Consider the following 17,084-nt stretch of genomic DNA (forward strand, 5'->3'; position numbering starts at 1 on the left):
ACCCCACGAACTTTCTGAAGTGTTTTTATAAATCAAATATTTAGAATACAATATTCACCTTTTAAATGGATTAAAATGCCATAAATTTTACTTTAAAAGTTGTTTTTTGATACATATAGTAATTTAAAAAAGATTAAATTGTCACTTTGAAACAGAATAGATAAATTTTAAGTAAAAACATAAATGCTTATTTTCACATAAATAAACACATGTCAAAGGTCATGCACGTGAGTCAAATTTTATCGCAACTCTCAGGCAAAGTTCTACTTCACCAATACAAAAAGGTGGGTAAGGTCACTTGAATAATAAAAGGAGGACGAATATTAAGCTGTCTGCTTTCGGATGATGTCGTATTTTAAGGTCTATGTTTGTGTGAAGAGGTTTGGTTTAGCACTTGTATTTTTTTAAAAGAATCCTAACTCCAGGTTTACAGATGGCAGCATTCAAAAGAGTGTTTGGAGCAGGGGTAAGATAAATTGAAGAAAATACAAATGTACATATTTTTTTTACAATCATGATTTATATGACTATTTTAATATATTAAATTATTATTTTACAAAAAATAAACATTGACGTGTACTAGACCGAATAATCAGTCGCAATACAACATCTGTATAGCGACTGAAGTGGTTACAATGCTAAAGTCCATGGTGGTATTTCACCGTATTTATGTCACTTTTTGTTGAACTTGTCTCACCTGCATTTATATGAACCACTCCAAATTGTTGCTTGTATATAATACGAGGTTTGGGTGTACAATCGGCGCAATATGATTCCTTAAAAAACAATTTGTAGTTACATTTTCAGCGCAGTTTCTCTCGTCGCATGCTCGGTATTTACTTTTAAACTGGCATATGAGCATGCGCGGCTAAGCTGAATTTATACTCCTATCGCCGATCAGTACTTGACCAATGAGATACACGCTTTTTCCAATGTAACAAAAAGTGGTCTACCTCATTGGCCAAAAAAAAATCGCTATCGCTTAGCGATGTAGTATAAATTTAGTTTTAGCCTAAGTCTTCCGGCCACGATTTTGAAGCTAGTAAACATAGTAGAACGAAAAGGCCATTTCTCATTATGACCGTGCGTAGCAGTTGAAGACTAATGCTAAATACAGGGTCGGCCATATTTATTTCCGTTGTCCATGCAAACAAGATTCGCGATGAGCAAGAAATTTCGAAGGTGAGAGCGCAAGAAATTGGATTTTTTGTGCACATTTCAGTGCCCATCCAGAAGCTTGAAGTATTGCGCTCGAGAGATAAGTAAGTTCTCATCACATATAGGGTATTGCAGGGAATTATACCAGATTATTTAGGGGTGAAAAATATCAAGTAAAACACATTGTGGCCGTTTGCAAGTTCAGGATGTAAATATCGTCATCCTCGCCAAATACAAAACATAGCGTAATAGTACGGCACTAGACGTGTACATGTGATGTGTAAATTAATTCACATTCACTATATTGCTTGTATTAAAAAAAATTAAGTAATATCATATTAAATATGAGTAAGTAAGGGTATTCACTAAAACAGGGATCTATTTTTTAGGTACGGTAAATACTAGAACACACACAGACCTAGTATCATCATGATCATCCGATGACGGATCAACATATAAAAAAATGGTAAAATCTTCAATAAAAATCACTGGGTCAAACCCTAGATTGGGGAAGATCAGGAAGTCTAAACTCGGAAGAAAATTAATGTCGCGACGCGTGTGAGCAAAAAGGGGGGGTCTGACCCAATTTTTAATAGGCCGGTTCTCGGAAACGACAAGGATTAGAGACCTACCGTTTGAAATGTGTTCATTTGGCACATAGGGCTATGATATAAGTGATTTTAAACTAAATCTGAGAGGGTGACCAGTAACCACACTAGCCAACCCATTAGGTGATTTGAGATGGACTGACCCGAAAGTCAATCTCTGGGAAGATGTTACTACGGAAAGCGCTACATGACAAAATGGTTTTCAGTTTTGCTTTCTTTACTCAAGGGTTTTTAAAAGGGGGTACTACACCCCCTGCCAATTTTGTGCCTATTTTTGCATTTTTCTCAAAAATTATAGCGCATTTGGGACAAGTAAAAGATATGTATATATAGGGGCAAGACAACTACTGCACTGGAAATTCAGCACAGCCAACAGTTGTGGAGTTACAGTCAAAAATGAGAAACCCAATATTTGATCAATAAATCAATAACTACTTGCCTTGAGTTGCTGAATTTTCAGTACAGTAGTTGTAGTCCTTGCCCTATAAATGCATACTAGCTTACTTGTCACCAATGTGCTATAATTTTTGAGAAAAATGCAAAAATAGGCACAAAATTGACCAGGGGTGTAGTACCCCCTTAATTTGATACCGTAACCCTATAAACTGATGTGGTGTTGCTGACAAATAGGAATTCACCTTTTTGGCTGGCCAAAAAATTTTTCCCCCCCCCCCCCCCATTTTACCCTACAATTTCAATAGAGACAAGGGCTAGATTTGTTTACATTCCAGTTTGGGGAAATAGGGGAGGGGGATGAGAACCAGTCAATCTGTTCATCCACCTACTTAATTAAGCTTTACGGTACATTATTTTTCTTTTTGTTTTTCTATAGTTATCCCTGGTTCATAGAGCGAGTGCCTTGAAGACAGTACCACAAACATCCTGGAAAACTGTGTCACGACCACTGAGTGTGTGTAAGTACAATGTACAACTTTGGTAGCTGAAGGGGCTGGGAGAATTAGGAGGGTATCATTTTGATTAGGAGGACATGATGCCAAAGTGCAGCTGATTATATGAGTGGGTATCATGCAGCTGACAAGAAAATGAGGAAATGCAGTGGGAACAATTGAATACATGAATACAAAAGCCACCTAAGTCCATGCGAAGTTATTTTGAGAGAAAAACCCGTGTATCATTTTAATTCCTTCAGTTAGATTTACCTGGTCAATATGGTAAGTTTTACGTGCAAATGAGTGGATTAACCTGTATTAGGTATGACGATTAGCATTTCAGGGACTTCGTGGGGTTCATTTTAAATTTTGGACTTAAGGTGGTTTTTGAATCATATACAAAGACAACAATGTTAGAATGAGATTACCACTAGTAAGATAATACAAAATAAAGCACACAGGTATGTATAATGTTGATAAGCATTCTGCCATGTAATATAAACCACACACTTTCCTTTATTAAACCCATTTTTTGTTCAAAAGTCATTCTCTAGCAATGAATGTGTTACATTGTACAAGTGGACTTTTATACATACTGGATTTCAATCAATGTGTTTAAGACTCAAATCATGGAATTGGGTGATTCTTTCATACATGCTATTTTTCACATGCCCAATAGACACAGAGAATGAATTTGAGTTGTTCTTTCATGCATATGACAGGCCTATGTATAGCAACAATTTCCCATGCTTAACTCAATTTGGCCAAAGTATGGACTTAGGTGGCTTTTGTATTCATATATTCAATTAATGATAACATGTTGAGTTTCAATTGAAATTTATTTAGTCTTGCTTCTCAGAAGGTGATGGAATATTGCTATGATACATCACAATATTTGGACAGGGATAACAATTGGATTACTGTCAGAATCACAAATGAATGAACTCAGAGTTCCATTTCAGATACTATGTTGTTTTATGGTTAAGTGGCGAAAGGATTCACTGAGATTTCAAATGTACATGTAGGTCCTCAAGTGTATAGCAACAACCACCTCACCTTCACGCAGTGGTGTAATCAGGTTTTGAAACAGGGGGCTGAAACTTGTGAATATATATGTACTGACAAAAACGTGGTTTTACCTGATGAGTGTTCTTGTCAGTGTCCCCCCCAGTTTCGTAGCTTTAAGTTCCATACTATTACTAGCCAACATTTCAGAATTACTAAGTGATCAACACTTTGCAATATTAATGTTTGATAAACTGGGCCCAAATAGGTGAACTTTGGACTGAAACAAGCCAAAAGGTAGAGCGCATCTCATATTTTGGCCAATTATGGTTTAATATTGGTACACAATCCCAGGACCGTCATCAGTGATGAACCAACAGACTATGATAACCGTGAGGGCTAGTCCTCTGGCTATGACACTGCCCACACACACACATCTCATAGTATGTGTGTGTTTTAACCAGAAATCCCCTTCTCTGGTTTAACCCCATGAGAACTACCTGCCGATTGGTAAAAAAGAAGTTTTCATTATCAATTGCACCAATCAGCAACATTGTTAGAATAATTTCAGTACAAAAATGGGGTGAATTATTTGCAAAGCTCCTTTCTGATTGGTGATTAAAGTGAAAATATCATGTAATTGTCCAATCAGTGGCAATGTTAGATCGGCAGGTAGTGCTCAAGGGGTTAACACTCACCATCATTTTAGGAACATGACAACACATCGTCTATCCTGAGTGCATGCATTTAAACTTTGGTGTCTTCAGTAAGGCTATCATGGGTGTGTGTCTGCATGCTCAAAGATAACTTTTTTCATGAGAGAAATATGATTTTAGGTTCAGCTTATTATCAATTTCAAGATATGTATGTTCTGCATAAATTTGTGTGCACATTTCTATAAGATCAGCATAACTTCTTGTTATTTCTTCTATACTTTTCAGCATCCCATTTACACCAGGTCAAAGTTCAACATGCAGCCCCAGGATTCCAAGGCACAGCAGTAGTTGATGGAGAATTTAAAGAAATCAGACTTGACGATTATAAAGGCAAATATCTGGTGCTGTTCTTCTATCCACTTGATTTGTAAGTATCAGTAGCATAGATTGAAATTACATTAGGGTGGAGGAAGATGGTGTACAATCCTTAAAACAGAGGGCGCTACATACATGTAAGCCTCTTACGCCATGGGGTCGCTGTGTCCTGGAAGATTTTGACTACTAACTGAGCTGTAAGGCAATCTTAGGAATATACATTATAAAATATATTTCATCAAATATTTGGGATGATCATAAACGCTGTTCAGTGTGCAAATTAAGTGGTCATCCGGGCATCTTGAAGCCCAGATTTGCTGGCAGATGACCATGCAGAAATTCACTGCAGGTTATCTGTTGGATGCCCATTCTTTGTAAAAAAATAAATAATATTTTTGCTTTTGCAGTGTTACTTGACCTAGAGCTAATTGCTAGGATCAATCATTCATGGTTGATTTTTTTTAATGTATTTTTAATATGCAAAGTGTAATTTAACTTTTTAAATATATTACGGATGACCAAAAATTTTGGCAGATGACCAGATTTCATGACCTGGTCATCCGCTGGATGACCTGATTTTTTTCTTAATTTGAACACTGACCCTGTTCATATTAGGTATTTGCCTGCTGGTATAGAGAGTTGTAAAAATGTGCTGGCAAGGTGTTTTCATGGCTTACCTAGATATTCAGTCATATTGTCAAAATTTCACCTTAATTGACCTGTGCACTTGGAAAAATCTTTGCACAAGTTGAATTATGGCAGGCATGTTATGGAACACAGCATGTGATATTCATGGTTGCTTTTGCATAATTATGTCCATTTTGGATCTTTTTTGTCTACAGCACATTTGTGTGTCCAACAGAAATCATTGCATTTAGTGACAGAGCAAATGAGTTCCATGATATCAACACTGAAGTAGTTGGCATATCAGTAGATTCACACTTCAGTCATCTAGCATGGATCAATACACCAAGAAAGGTAAAATATACTCATATTAGAGGCATTTATAATCATTGCATTCAGTTAGTGACAGGGCAAATGAGTTCCATGATATCAACACTGAAGTAGTTGGCATATCAGTAGATTCACACTTCAGTCATCTAGCATGGATCAATACACCAAGAAAGGTAAAATATACTCATATATTTGAGGCATTTATAATAATTGCATTAATGCACTTATACCTTAGTGACAGTATGCAGTTGTACTAGTATATGAACAGTGAATCACATCCTCTCTATCAATTTTCATAGCATCAAGCTGATCAATCAGTAACCATCACAAGTTGAAAAATACCGCTTTTCGTCATGAACTGCTTTGATCATTGCTGAACAAGTTGATCTATAATTTAGCACTTCTCTCGATCATCAACCTTCTCAAATAGTTATTAACATCAATGGATCTCCTGAAAATATTTTTATGTAATTTGCACACAAAGAATGTTGTGATTGATTGGTATAAATGCCAAAGTGTCAAGCAATTTACAGCTTTTCACAAGTATAAATTTAGCTGTGGGTATTGTTCATTTGATTTGTTTTCAGCAAGGAGGCCTTGGGCAGATGAAGATCCCACTTCTGTCAGATTTCAACAAGAAGATGTCATCTGAGTATGGTGTATTGATTGAAGGAGCTGGCATAGCCCTCAGGTTAGTAACAGATTGGGATATTCCATTTGAAATTCATACACCCCCTTTGGAGGACATGACCTTAATCTTCCACACAGGGGTGTGGATTTCAAATGGAGATGTCCATTCAGGTAACCCCATTTAGAACCTTGAGACACAAGCACTTCTCAAACAATGGGACAAACTCAGCATCCATGATAACATCTTGTATCGTACAATCCATGTCTTCCATATTTGGTGCATGAATTTCAACTGCAATAGCCCATTTATACTGGCCTGGCATATAAAGATCTTCCATCAGTTTCATCATTATCCTGGGAAATATATGTTTAATTTAATATGGTTTCCCTACTGATCCTAGCTGAAATACCGTAAAACCTCGTCTACATGCATATAAAGTGCTTCTGATGAAAACTTAATTAATCCAGGCGCCATTATGGAGTTTGAGCAAATAAATGACAGATTCAAGCATATTCAAACAAGTATTATTATAACACCAATCTATTGTAATGGCATATTTACGCATGTATCGTATTAATTTATATCTTTCATTGAAAACACTATATATGCTTGTAGACAAAGTTTTACGGTACCCCTATAAAAATGGTTCTTGGTGGTGATTTTCTTCAATTTGCAGTTCCCCTTGCCTGGGGCTCATAACTATTGCACACCCCCTTATAGACAAATCCGATACCACACATTCCTACACCTCAATGGCAGCCATTAGAGTGGGCCATCCCACCTGAAATGTGAAATGATGCAGGGTTTGTGAGAATTTTAAACTGCATATATATGTTCCATCCCTTGTGTGACAAAAGGATGCTCAAAGTTTACAATGCAATACAATATAAGATTGATTTTGAAGCGGTGCTTTTCCACCCAATTGGGCAGTTACAACACCAGTTTGGTATGAATGGCCCCCAGTAATGACATAATGAATTCATTCTGACCATCACTTGGCTCGTCGGATTAGTGCTTTCTTAATTTAATGTACATTTTTTTCAATCTCTTTCACATCCACACAGAGGGTTGTTCATTATTGATCCAGAAGGCACAGTGAGACACATGAGTGTGAATGATTTGCCTGTAGGGAGGTCTGTGGATGAGACGTTACGTCTGGTGAGAGCCTTCCAGTTTGTCAACAAACATGGGGAAGTGTGTCCAGCAAATTGGACTCCAAACTCAGATACAGTAAGTTAGAAATTACCATTATTTGTAGATCTCACACGACCAAATAAGAGTTAAAGGAGCATATAGAAATAACAGATGTGGAAGTAGGAGTATAAACTGACCAGTAGATACCAGTTGTAGTCTTACTGTATATGGCATATTGGATGGCCTAGGGGAAAGTTAGCCCATATTTGCAAGTCTATCCTTGCCTTCAAGGTGAAACAAACCTACTCATGTTACCCTCTCGCCATGGGCTGGCCTGGTGTCAGATCTTACCCAGGGAAAGATGACATTCCAATATGCGCCTTTAACATGAACTTCTCTCTACTTATTCCTGTGATTTGGATTTTTACTAGTGCAGAAACTTCCATGGTTTGCATAATGCATTAGTTTTTATCTTTCTGTGTTTTGTCTTGTTGCGCCCACATCAAGTTGGTATACCTGACTCAAATCTTTCAAGTACACTGCAGTATCTTACAGGGGTGAAACTGGCTCCTTAAAAAAAGAAGGGTTGATGTTTCGCCGTTCTTGTGGGGGCTAGGGGGTGGCAGCCTATGTCGGGGGTGGCAGCCTATGTCGGAGGTGGCAAGGTGCCCCTTGGATTTTTTTTCACAATTTAGCCTCAAAATCATCAATTTTCATGGATTCTGATCTCCTTGAATTTGTATGCATTTTGAAATCATTAATTATAACATGAGTATAACATCAACACAAATTTTAACTTTGCATAAAAAATTATCGTTATTGGGCAGTAAATACCTCCTATGTGATTGTGGCCCCTGAACATGTTTAAAACAAAACTGTCAAAAGGCGGTTTTTGAGGTTTCGCTTTTAACATGAGGTTTTGCTTCAAACATGTTCAGGGGTCAATGACACATAGGATGTATTTCCTGCTCAGCGACAATATCAAAAACACAAAAATATGGGGGTTTTTTTGTTTGTTTTGTCAACCATGAATGATCCTAACATTTAGCTCAAAGTCCAGGTACACTCCAAAACCGAAAAAATAAAGAACTTATTTTTAAGTAAATGGTTAAAACTGGAAATATATGGCTCCTGCCATCCCACTTACATTAACAGACAACTAATTTCTTTTTTCTCTTATTTTTGATACGCAGATCAAACCAGACCCAGAAGGTTCCAAAGACTACTTTGCAAAGGTCAACTGAGAAAATTGCAATATACTCTAGCTCCACTTCATATCAACCTGACCTACCGAGTACAACTCCATCCCAGTAACATTACCTTTAGTTGTAATGCTACCCAGCTCTAAAGGAAACTTTGCAGTGTTTTGTGATCTATATTTATTTAGCAAGTTAACGTTACAGGGTACACTTATATTACTTATGCTGATTCCACAGATAAGGACCTGTTCATGTATTGACAAACAATTTTAGTGATCCTATATTCACATGTATTTAGCGAGTTACAGAGTGTACTCGTTTTGCACATACCTGTTCTACATGTATGATAAGGTCCTGTTCATTTGTAAGTTTTGACTATCAACTATCAGTATTTTGTGATCTTTACTTATTTTTCAAGTTACAGGGTATATGGGTGTTGTGCATTATATAGACAAGTATTTCCTTTTTTGTATTCAACATATGGTTGTTTTGTGTTTGTCTGATAATGATATTAATGGTAGTTTTTGTCGGATACAGGGTGTACATGATATGTACATGTCGGTCTTCAGTGCTTAGAAGTAGTGTGATATGCATGTGTGTGAAACTTTTAAACCAAAAACAAAATAAGTATTACTTGGCAAAAAAAATTGTTTGCTTGCCTCGCACTCACCGTGAGACAAAGCGGTCTGTCGGATTTTTTTTTTTTAAGATCATAGCATAAACATGTGTAATGAGAAATTTCTGAGATATTTCTCTACTGTATCACGTAATTCATGTTTTAAATCAGTTTAGAAATGGGAAGAAACTGTGTCAGGATTTCAAAATTCTGCAATTTCCAATATATTGTGTCTGTGTAGATTTGGTCAGTCAGGTGAGGACAAGCATCCAGTTTTTTATTTTGCCTTAACGGGGTGTGTTAGCAGTGTGGTACAGTATTGTCATCTGTGAAACCAGTTCTTTTTTGTGTGTGAACCTCAAACCAAAAATCATGGGTCTTTAAAGTCAATTTTGTTGGCCAGGCCAAATATAGTACACAAATGTGAGGTCAAAGTAAGACTGTGGTAAGTTGAAACATGATCATATAGCAAGATTTTAGATAATATTCCATCATGCAGTGGGACTGTATACATTTTCTGTATAAATGTAAACACCACCTGCAAATAAAGGTCTTTTTAAATTTTATTTAATTACATGTATGATTCATTTCGCAAAACAGTACAATTTTTTTTTTTAAAGTAGTTCTGTATTTTTCTGGAATAGGGAGTAGGTAGGTGCATTAATTATCTTGTTTTACCCTTTGCAGCTGTAATGTTTTAGTAATAAGTATGTGCTCAGGATTTTGAAGTATATCATAGTATTTAAGTTATTGTAGTGTTTAGTTTATTTAGACCATTTTGGAACTTGTTTAGCATGTTGACAAGAAAAACAAATATGTACTATTGGCAGCCTAAGTAGATCAAGTTCATAGGCAGTGTAACAATTAGTTATTGTTTGCAATATTTACCAAACCCAAGCATAAAATGTTAGGTTTTAAAACTTCTCTATACCAAAATATACATATTATCCATAAATAAACCACGATCTGGAAAATATCTTGTGAATTTGTATTATTTACATGTAAAGACCGCTATACAGACTCCAGAGTACTTGACGTAGAATATTCCTTGTAACATGTCTTTGTTATTTCATCTATTCCTATTCTTTTCCAGTCATGTTCAAGGTCTAATAAAAATGATGGTAGATGATTAAGTATAAATCAAAAATGTTTTGTAGAATGCCTTTATTGATTTTTGATTTTACGTCAATAAACATTCATTAGAAGTTAAACATCAAAAAGTTTGTTGTGGCCCCAAGTTTTGTTTGGTAGTTTTTGTCAAAAAGTGAAGATAAATATATAGGCCTACTGCGTCAAAAAACTAAGCCATTTCTTTAAGACAATAAAACCATGGATGAAAGTTCGATTTTGACAAGAAGCCTGAAAAACTGCATGAAAATGGCCCAAAAATGGGCTGAAAATTATGTGACGCTGGATACAGTCTAAACGCAGGACAACCGATCTTTTGTTCTGCTTAGTCGCGCTAAAAGTCGATCGATACATGTTAAAATCAACACAATTCCGAGATACACCTTTTGCTATGAAATTTATTTTCTCGGTCAAATATAAAGCAAAATTTTTTTTTTCTTCAGTAATGTCAAATAAAAACATAGTGCTTGGATGAACATTTTTTAAAATCCTGGTGTTAAAATTAAGCATCAAATTGTGTCTTTTAGTGTGATATTTTTGATTTTTATAGGCCTTTAGTTCGCCCGTGAGCTTTTTACAGAATTCATTTTTAGCGTCTCAAACTAATATAGTTTGCTAAAGAAAGATATTTCCCACCTCTGTAAAGCACATCGTGTGGGTCTATATATTATAGTTTTGTCAGAATTTCCGTTTTATTTTACCCTTTTCCCCTTTATGCTCCGAAAATGTCAAACTTAGTACTTTACCTCGAGAGCAACCACCAGAAATAATCGATATTTCAATTGTTGTCAACCCAGGTCCCTTTTCCATTGAAAACCAGGATTGCCTGACCAGCGATTTAGTAGCCCAAATCCCCAATTCTGGTAAATGATGTGGATTTTGGAAATTTGCTCCCGTGATAGCCTGCAATTTCAATTTATAGGGGCTATGGATTCCATGATTATGAAAACCATTTTGTCTGTTTGTTTGTTTGTTTGTTTATTTATTTACCTAGGATGAGGTCCATGGGAAAATCCACTGTCCAAACCTAGAAAAATTCGCGTGTTATTAGAGGGGATGGTAATTTTCTGTCCCTCCTATCTCCAGGTGAATTTTGAATGACCCCCCCCATCGCAGGTTGGCATTTTCATTACACCCTTCAGACTTGCGTTCGGGTTTGTGTAGGCCTGTTTGTCATAATTTAGCGCTATAGGACCTACTTTCTAAATGTATAGCTATAGCCGTGCTATATAAATATTATAAGGTACCGGTATGTAATATTATGTAGGCCTATGGGGGTGGGGTGGGTACTCAACACATTTTAACCATGACTTACAATGCAAGGCTCATTGTTACCATAAATGATTTTTCCTTTAGGTCATTATAATAGGTTGTTATAAACTTCCGTGTTTAACCTTGTATTGTTTTGGCTGCTTCATTATGACTTTCAGTGGGTTTAAGCAATTTCAAACAAACACAAACAAAAGGCACTATACTGAAACACTAGGTAATTTCTTTGCTATATTGAAGTTCTGGCAAAACTGTATCCAGGCCGGGCACCCAGAGATATCGATCCACAATGCTAGTATTTTACTCATGGATTTTAAATTTTTTTCAGCTGGTAGTCAAAAATTATGGAATCAAACGGAAATTCTGACAAAACTATGATATATCGCTCACGGTGATGTGCGTTAGAAAGTTGGGAAAAATCCTTCTTTAGCGAACTATATTACTTTGAAAAGCTAAAAAAAAAAAAAAAAAAAAGGCTCACGGGCAGAGTTGAAGCCTATCAAAATCGAAAATCTTACACTAAATGACTGAATTTCACGACTAAGTTTAACACTAAGATTTGAAAAAAAAATACAGTATCAAGCATTACAGTTTTTCCTGACATTTACTAAAAAAATTATTGCTTTTCATTTTGCCGAGAAAAAAAATTTTACACTGAAAAGGTGTAACTCAAAATTTTGTTCATTTGAATACCAAATTCGATCGTTTGTATTGCCTTATTAAATGACTGAGTGAGCCTTGCAGAACAATAACAATCGGTTGTCCAGCGTCCTAACTGGATACAGGCATGAGAATTTTCAGCCTGAATTCAGGCTATTTTGTCCAAATTTACACCTTTGTTTTTCAGATTGTTTTGGGCCGTATAAAGGGCCAAATTCACACGCTTTTTCAGGCACATTTCCATGAAGTCATTCTCATGCCTGTGGACAACAAAAAGCCTGAATTCTGGCAAAATCCTGAACACTTAAATCCCTGTAAAACTAAATTGTAAGATAAAGTATTCGGTAGATTGAGCATTTTGTTCGACATACTTTGATACCTAATTCGGTACGATACAACTTCATTTTTTCTAATTTTTTTTCTAAATTACTTGTTATTGAAGGTCGGAAACCATAGAAATACTGCTTTTTTTTAGTAGCAGTATTGCTCAGGTTTCCAAACTTCAATAACAAGTAACTTAGGGGCTATTACATGCTTTTTTGGGGCAAAAATTAAAGAAAAAAAGAGGGGGGGGGGTCAAAATGTGATGAATCACCATTTTCATATTGCGCACTATATATATCAATTTCAGCCAATTAAGCCATGTTATTAGGTAAAAAAATAACTTTGAAGAATGCCTCTTATGTACAAAAGTATTGGAAACTGAACATTTAAAACCACTTTTATAGGATGAAGCCTGAAGCATTTTTTCAAAAAAGTCTAAAACAAGTTTTTATGTCAAAAATGGCCTTTTGGGGTGCTAAATCTGCCAACATTGGCTGGGCTTAGGTACCTAATTTGCATATTTTACGGTATGATTTTGAGAAAACAAGCCAAGATAACAGCCTTGAAGAAGATTACATGTATAATAGATATTTTCCAAGGCTGTTATCTAGGCTTGTTTTTTCAAAAATAACCTTATTTTTAATCCATTTAAATGTAATTTTCCCCTCAGAAATTGTGTCTCCTGTAGTGTAAAATGTGTAGAAACCCTCTGGCTTCGGGGGCTTTGCCCCCTCGACCCCCAACAAGGCCCTTGAGCGGGGCCCCTGGACCCTCGGCCGTGTGACGCAAGCGCTACACTTCGCAAATTTTCAGGTTTTTTGACAATGAGTCACTGGCATCCCTGCTTAATACTCTACTCAAAACACATATCAGTAAACAAGCAGTTGTCCAACTGACACAACAGCAAAATGCACTGTCATGGGACAGCTTCCTGGACTTCCTTCACTTTCACAGCCCAACATTTGGCACCCAGGACAAAAAATCTGTGAGAATGCACACAAGATCCTTGCAGAGATGATAAAACGGTGGTGCTTTCTGCTTTTTCATACACTATTTTCATGAAACAGGGCTGGGCTGTGAATGTGGTCCAGGAATTTGTCCCATGTCAGTGCATTTTGCTGTTGTGTCAGTTGGATAACTGCTTGATTACTGACATGTGTTAAGAATAGAGTATTGAAGTAAATCTGTGTGTAATTTTGGTTCAATTTGATGGACAGGATTTCAAGATATGACCTTACATTGTACTCTGACCAGGAAGTAAATAAATGCACCACTGCTATCCGTGAAGAAATTCATCAGATTTGTGTGATACAATTAACATAACGGCCATCTTGGTCGAAGGCCATCATCGGAGTGATGGTACTTGATCCTTCCTTCTGGTTGACTGGTCACCAACAGAGGGCGCACAAGCACCCAGAAGAGGATCGAGGAATGTGATTAGGGGGCACGCCGCATCAAAGAATCCATGTGGATAAGAATGAGAGCTCCAAACACCATGAACAGAGATGAGGGGGCCCATTTTCTCAATCACATACGATCCTCTTCTAAGCGCTAGTGCACCCTCTGCTGGTGACCAATTAACCAGAAGGAAGGATCAAGTACCATCAATCCGATGATGGCCTTCGACCAAGATGGCCAAAACTGTCAGTAAAATATAATTGGTTTTGACAAGAACATTGTTTTATTAAATGCACCACTGGCCTTGTCTGTTTGTCCTGAAACACCTTTTGGTGAAACAGCTCGTCATACATTCTATACTATATTAGCAGTGTTCGAATTTAGGAAAAATAAATGGTTGTCCCACGGACAACCAGATTACAATTTCTGGTTGTCCGTCTAAGTTTTTGGTTGTCCGTAGGCCTACAAATGTGACTTTTGGCTAGATTTATGGTTGTCCGGCGGACAACCGAATCAGTATTTTTGGTTGTCCGGCGACTTTTTTAGTTGTCCCGGGCAACCGGACAACCAAAATTTCGAACGCTGTATATTAGGATACCCAGGAAATGGTGAACCAAAATGGGGCACAGTGACATCGCCCCGATGTCTTCATAGTAGAAATCGCCATGGTAGGGTGAATCCACAGCCACCCATGACCATTTTATTCGGACCTTATGAGATGCATATTATTAGCGAAGTGACCTGACTAAGGCTACTGAATAGACGGGGTGATTGATTTCTCGATCTGTGAGCAAGCTTGTATACGACATTGCGGTCAATGGTTATACTCTCTCCACTTGAGTGAGTGCCGAAATAGCCTGCTGCGCGCTGTAGTCCATATAGGACCAAGGCAATATAAAATTGAGAGTTTTGGGCAATTTTTTAGTTCAAAGCGCACTGCCAATTTTCAAAGCGCACGCTAACGACTATAATATCTGTTCAACACGTATTTTCAAGTGTATGAGACCACATCTGGTTTCTTGAGAAAAATTCATTTACGGGAGATATTCATCATTTTTTAACCCAGTATCCGAAGATTTTCGTCTGATATCAAAATCGTGCATAGCAATTCACGTGTATGGATCCCGTGTATTCATTTTAATGTCTCTGCTGCACCAAATAATTATTAGCCAGGCGATGTCGGTGTGTGGGGTTTCTCTATAATTTGAGGTCAGAATTTGAGATCATTGTTGAATGGAGTCTATTGATCTGTACCATTAATCTGTACCATTGGATATTGGACTCAATTTTGACTCAAATATCGACTGTTGAGTCCTGTTTAGAAATATGCGTCTGAATTGCAAGGACTTCTTTCAATCTTCTCGTACTTCTTGCCATTGCTATTAATAAACCATATTCAACCTAATTTAATTGATAAATTTCAGGGGGGGGGGGCATTTATTAAATTGAAGAAATGAAGTAAAATTTGATATTTACACACAGTAATATGACATGCTCTCAACAAATAAGCATCAAGTCAAAATTGGTAGTTTTGATTTTTGATGCACACACATGTCAGTAGTATGTGAATGCCCCATTGTGTATGCTAAATTCACATTTTTAATGTGGCTGTACACATTTGTTCACTTCAGCATTATAAATTCATAGTGATATTTTTTGAAATGCACAGTGCCAAATACTACATGTAGGCGAGTAGTTGTCAAAGTTCCTCGTTTGCATAAACTTTCAAGTTACGATTAAGCATCATTAATTTGATCTTGTGCGCTAAACTTGTTTTCTTTAAACTTCCGTGGTCGGGGTACGCGCTGGTGAATTGCGATCGCGTAAAAGTGACAAGGTCGCCTACTACGCGCCGAACAGACAACCAATGGGTCAACCGACGTGTTGTCAATTGCATTGATCAGCCAATCAGCGTGATTGCTTATTTTGTCTGTGTGTACGCTCGTAGACGCTTGGCGCACAGCTCGGACCACGGAAGTTTAAAGAAATTAACTTTAGTATGTAATGTTTGAATGTTTCCATGTTCCAGTGTATGATGCGTAGGCCTCTTCCCTTGTTTGCATAATTATATTAGGCCAGCGGGTAAGCATCATAAAGATCTCGTACACTGGTTACCCCGCATGACTGCTCATATCCATAAGTACCAGACTTGAGTCCTGTTTATCAGGGACAGTCTATGTAGCTCAGTGGTAGAGCACTCGCCCGACAAGTGAGAGGTCTGGGGTTCGAGTCCCCGCACAGGCAGGTATGTCCGGAATTTTTACTCTGGTATATCTGCCTATGCATGTAATGTTTCCATTTGTAAATTCATGTTTAATTGTGCTAGTGTGCGATGCATAATTCTTCTTTCCCCTGTTTGTTTGTATAATTTAATTTCCCCTCGGAAACTCCCGGACGAGGTTTCCTGATATTATGACAAAATCTTCAAATATCGGATCTCAAATTTATTTTTGGTATACAATGGATAAATTGGACACTGTGTTTGTACGCAAGTACCAAATGCGACACGATCTGGTCGATGGAGGCCAAAGGAGGCATTTTTGAAAATTGAGTTACTCTAATCATTACCCTACACACGCATTAAGCTATCATATACTGAAAACGCCAGAGTTTTGTGATGTTTATTTTCTTATGGATATGTATTTTATTGTTTTACTCCATATTTTTGCTTTTATCTCAATTTCAAATTTGCCACCTTTGGCCTCCATGGAAAAGATCTTGTCACATATTTTAAGTAAAGAAAGTCTGCACTTATATGTAACCCATCCTACACCAAAACCTGATATCATGACAATTTGATTGATAAGGTCGTGTGCAGAATCTCCAATTTGATCAGGTATTGGTGTAGGACGGGGTAAAATAAGTGCGTACTTTTTTATGCGAGTAGTTTATATTATTAGTATAAAAGTGATGACCCAAAATAAGCAGAGAGTTACAAGTTCACCTCTTGTTTACAAATCTTTAATAATTCATCACTTTGATGAAGGAAATGTACATACATGTTCAAAAGTTGTCATATAAATTCTCAATTTGAAAAAAATATTGTTACGAAAAACCCAACTGTCCTACGGGCAGACTG

At 36.9% G+C, this 17,084-nt stretch overlaps 1 protein-coding gene across 1 annotated transcript; it reads left to right on the forward strand.

Moving 5' to 3' along the window:
- The first annotated feature begins 355 nt into the window (after positions 1–355).
- Positions 356–8,746, forward strand: LOC140162648 (peroxiredoxin-2-like). Its single transcript, XM_072185927.1, has 7 exons — positions 356–466; positions 2,599–2,680; positions 4,603–4,744; positions 5,535–5,670; positions 6,234–6,337; positions 7,342–7,507; positions 8,605–8,746. Exons 1-7 carry the CDS (start codon positions 434–436, stop codon positions 8,653–8,655), a joined length of 714 nt encoding a protein of 237 aa, XP_072042028.1. The 5' UTR covers positions 356–433; the 3' UTR covers positions 8,656–8,746.
- The last annotated feature ends 8,338 nt before the right edge of the window (positions 8,747–17,084 follow it).

This window comes from Amphiura filiformis, chromosome 10 (assembly GCF_039555335.1).
Source record: "Amphiura filiformis chromosome 10, Afil_fr2py, whole genome shotgun sequence".
NCBI classification, from domain to species: Eukaryota; Metazoa; Echinodermata; class Ophiuroidea; order Amphilepidida; family Amphiuridae; genus Amphiura; species Amphiura filiformis.

Excerpts from the sequence above, each read along its gene's own strand:
- LOC140162648 (XM_072185927.1), top strand. The coding sequence starts at position 434 with ATGGCAGCATTCAAAAGAGTGTTTGGAGCAGGG. Across the intron at positions 5,671-6,233 it reads GGATCAATACACCAAGAAAG|CAAGGAGGCCTTGGGCAGAT; the intron begins GTAAAATATACT and ends ATTTGTTTTCAG. Across the intron at positions 7,508-8,604 it reads GGACTCCAAACTCAGATACA|ATCAAACCAGACCCAGAAGG; the intron begins GTAAGTTAGAAA and ends TTTGATACGCAG.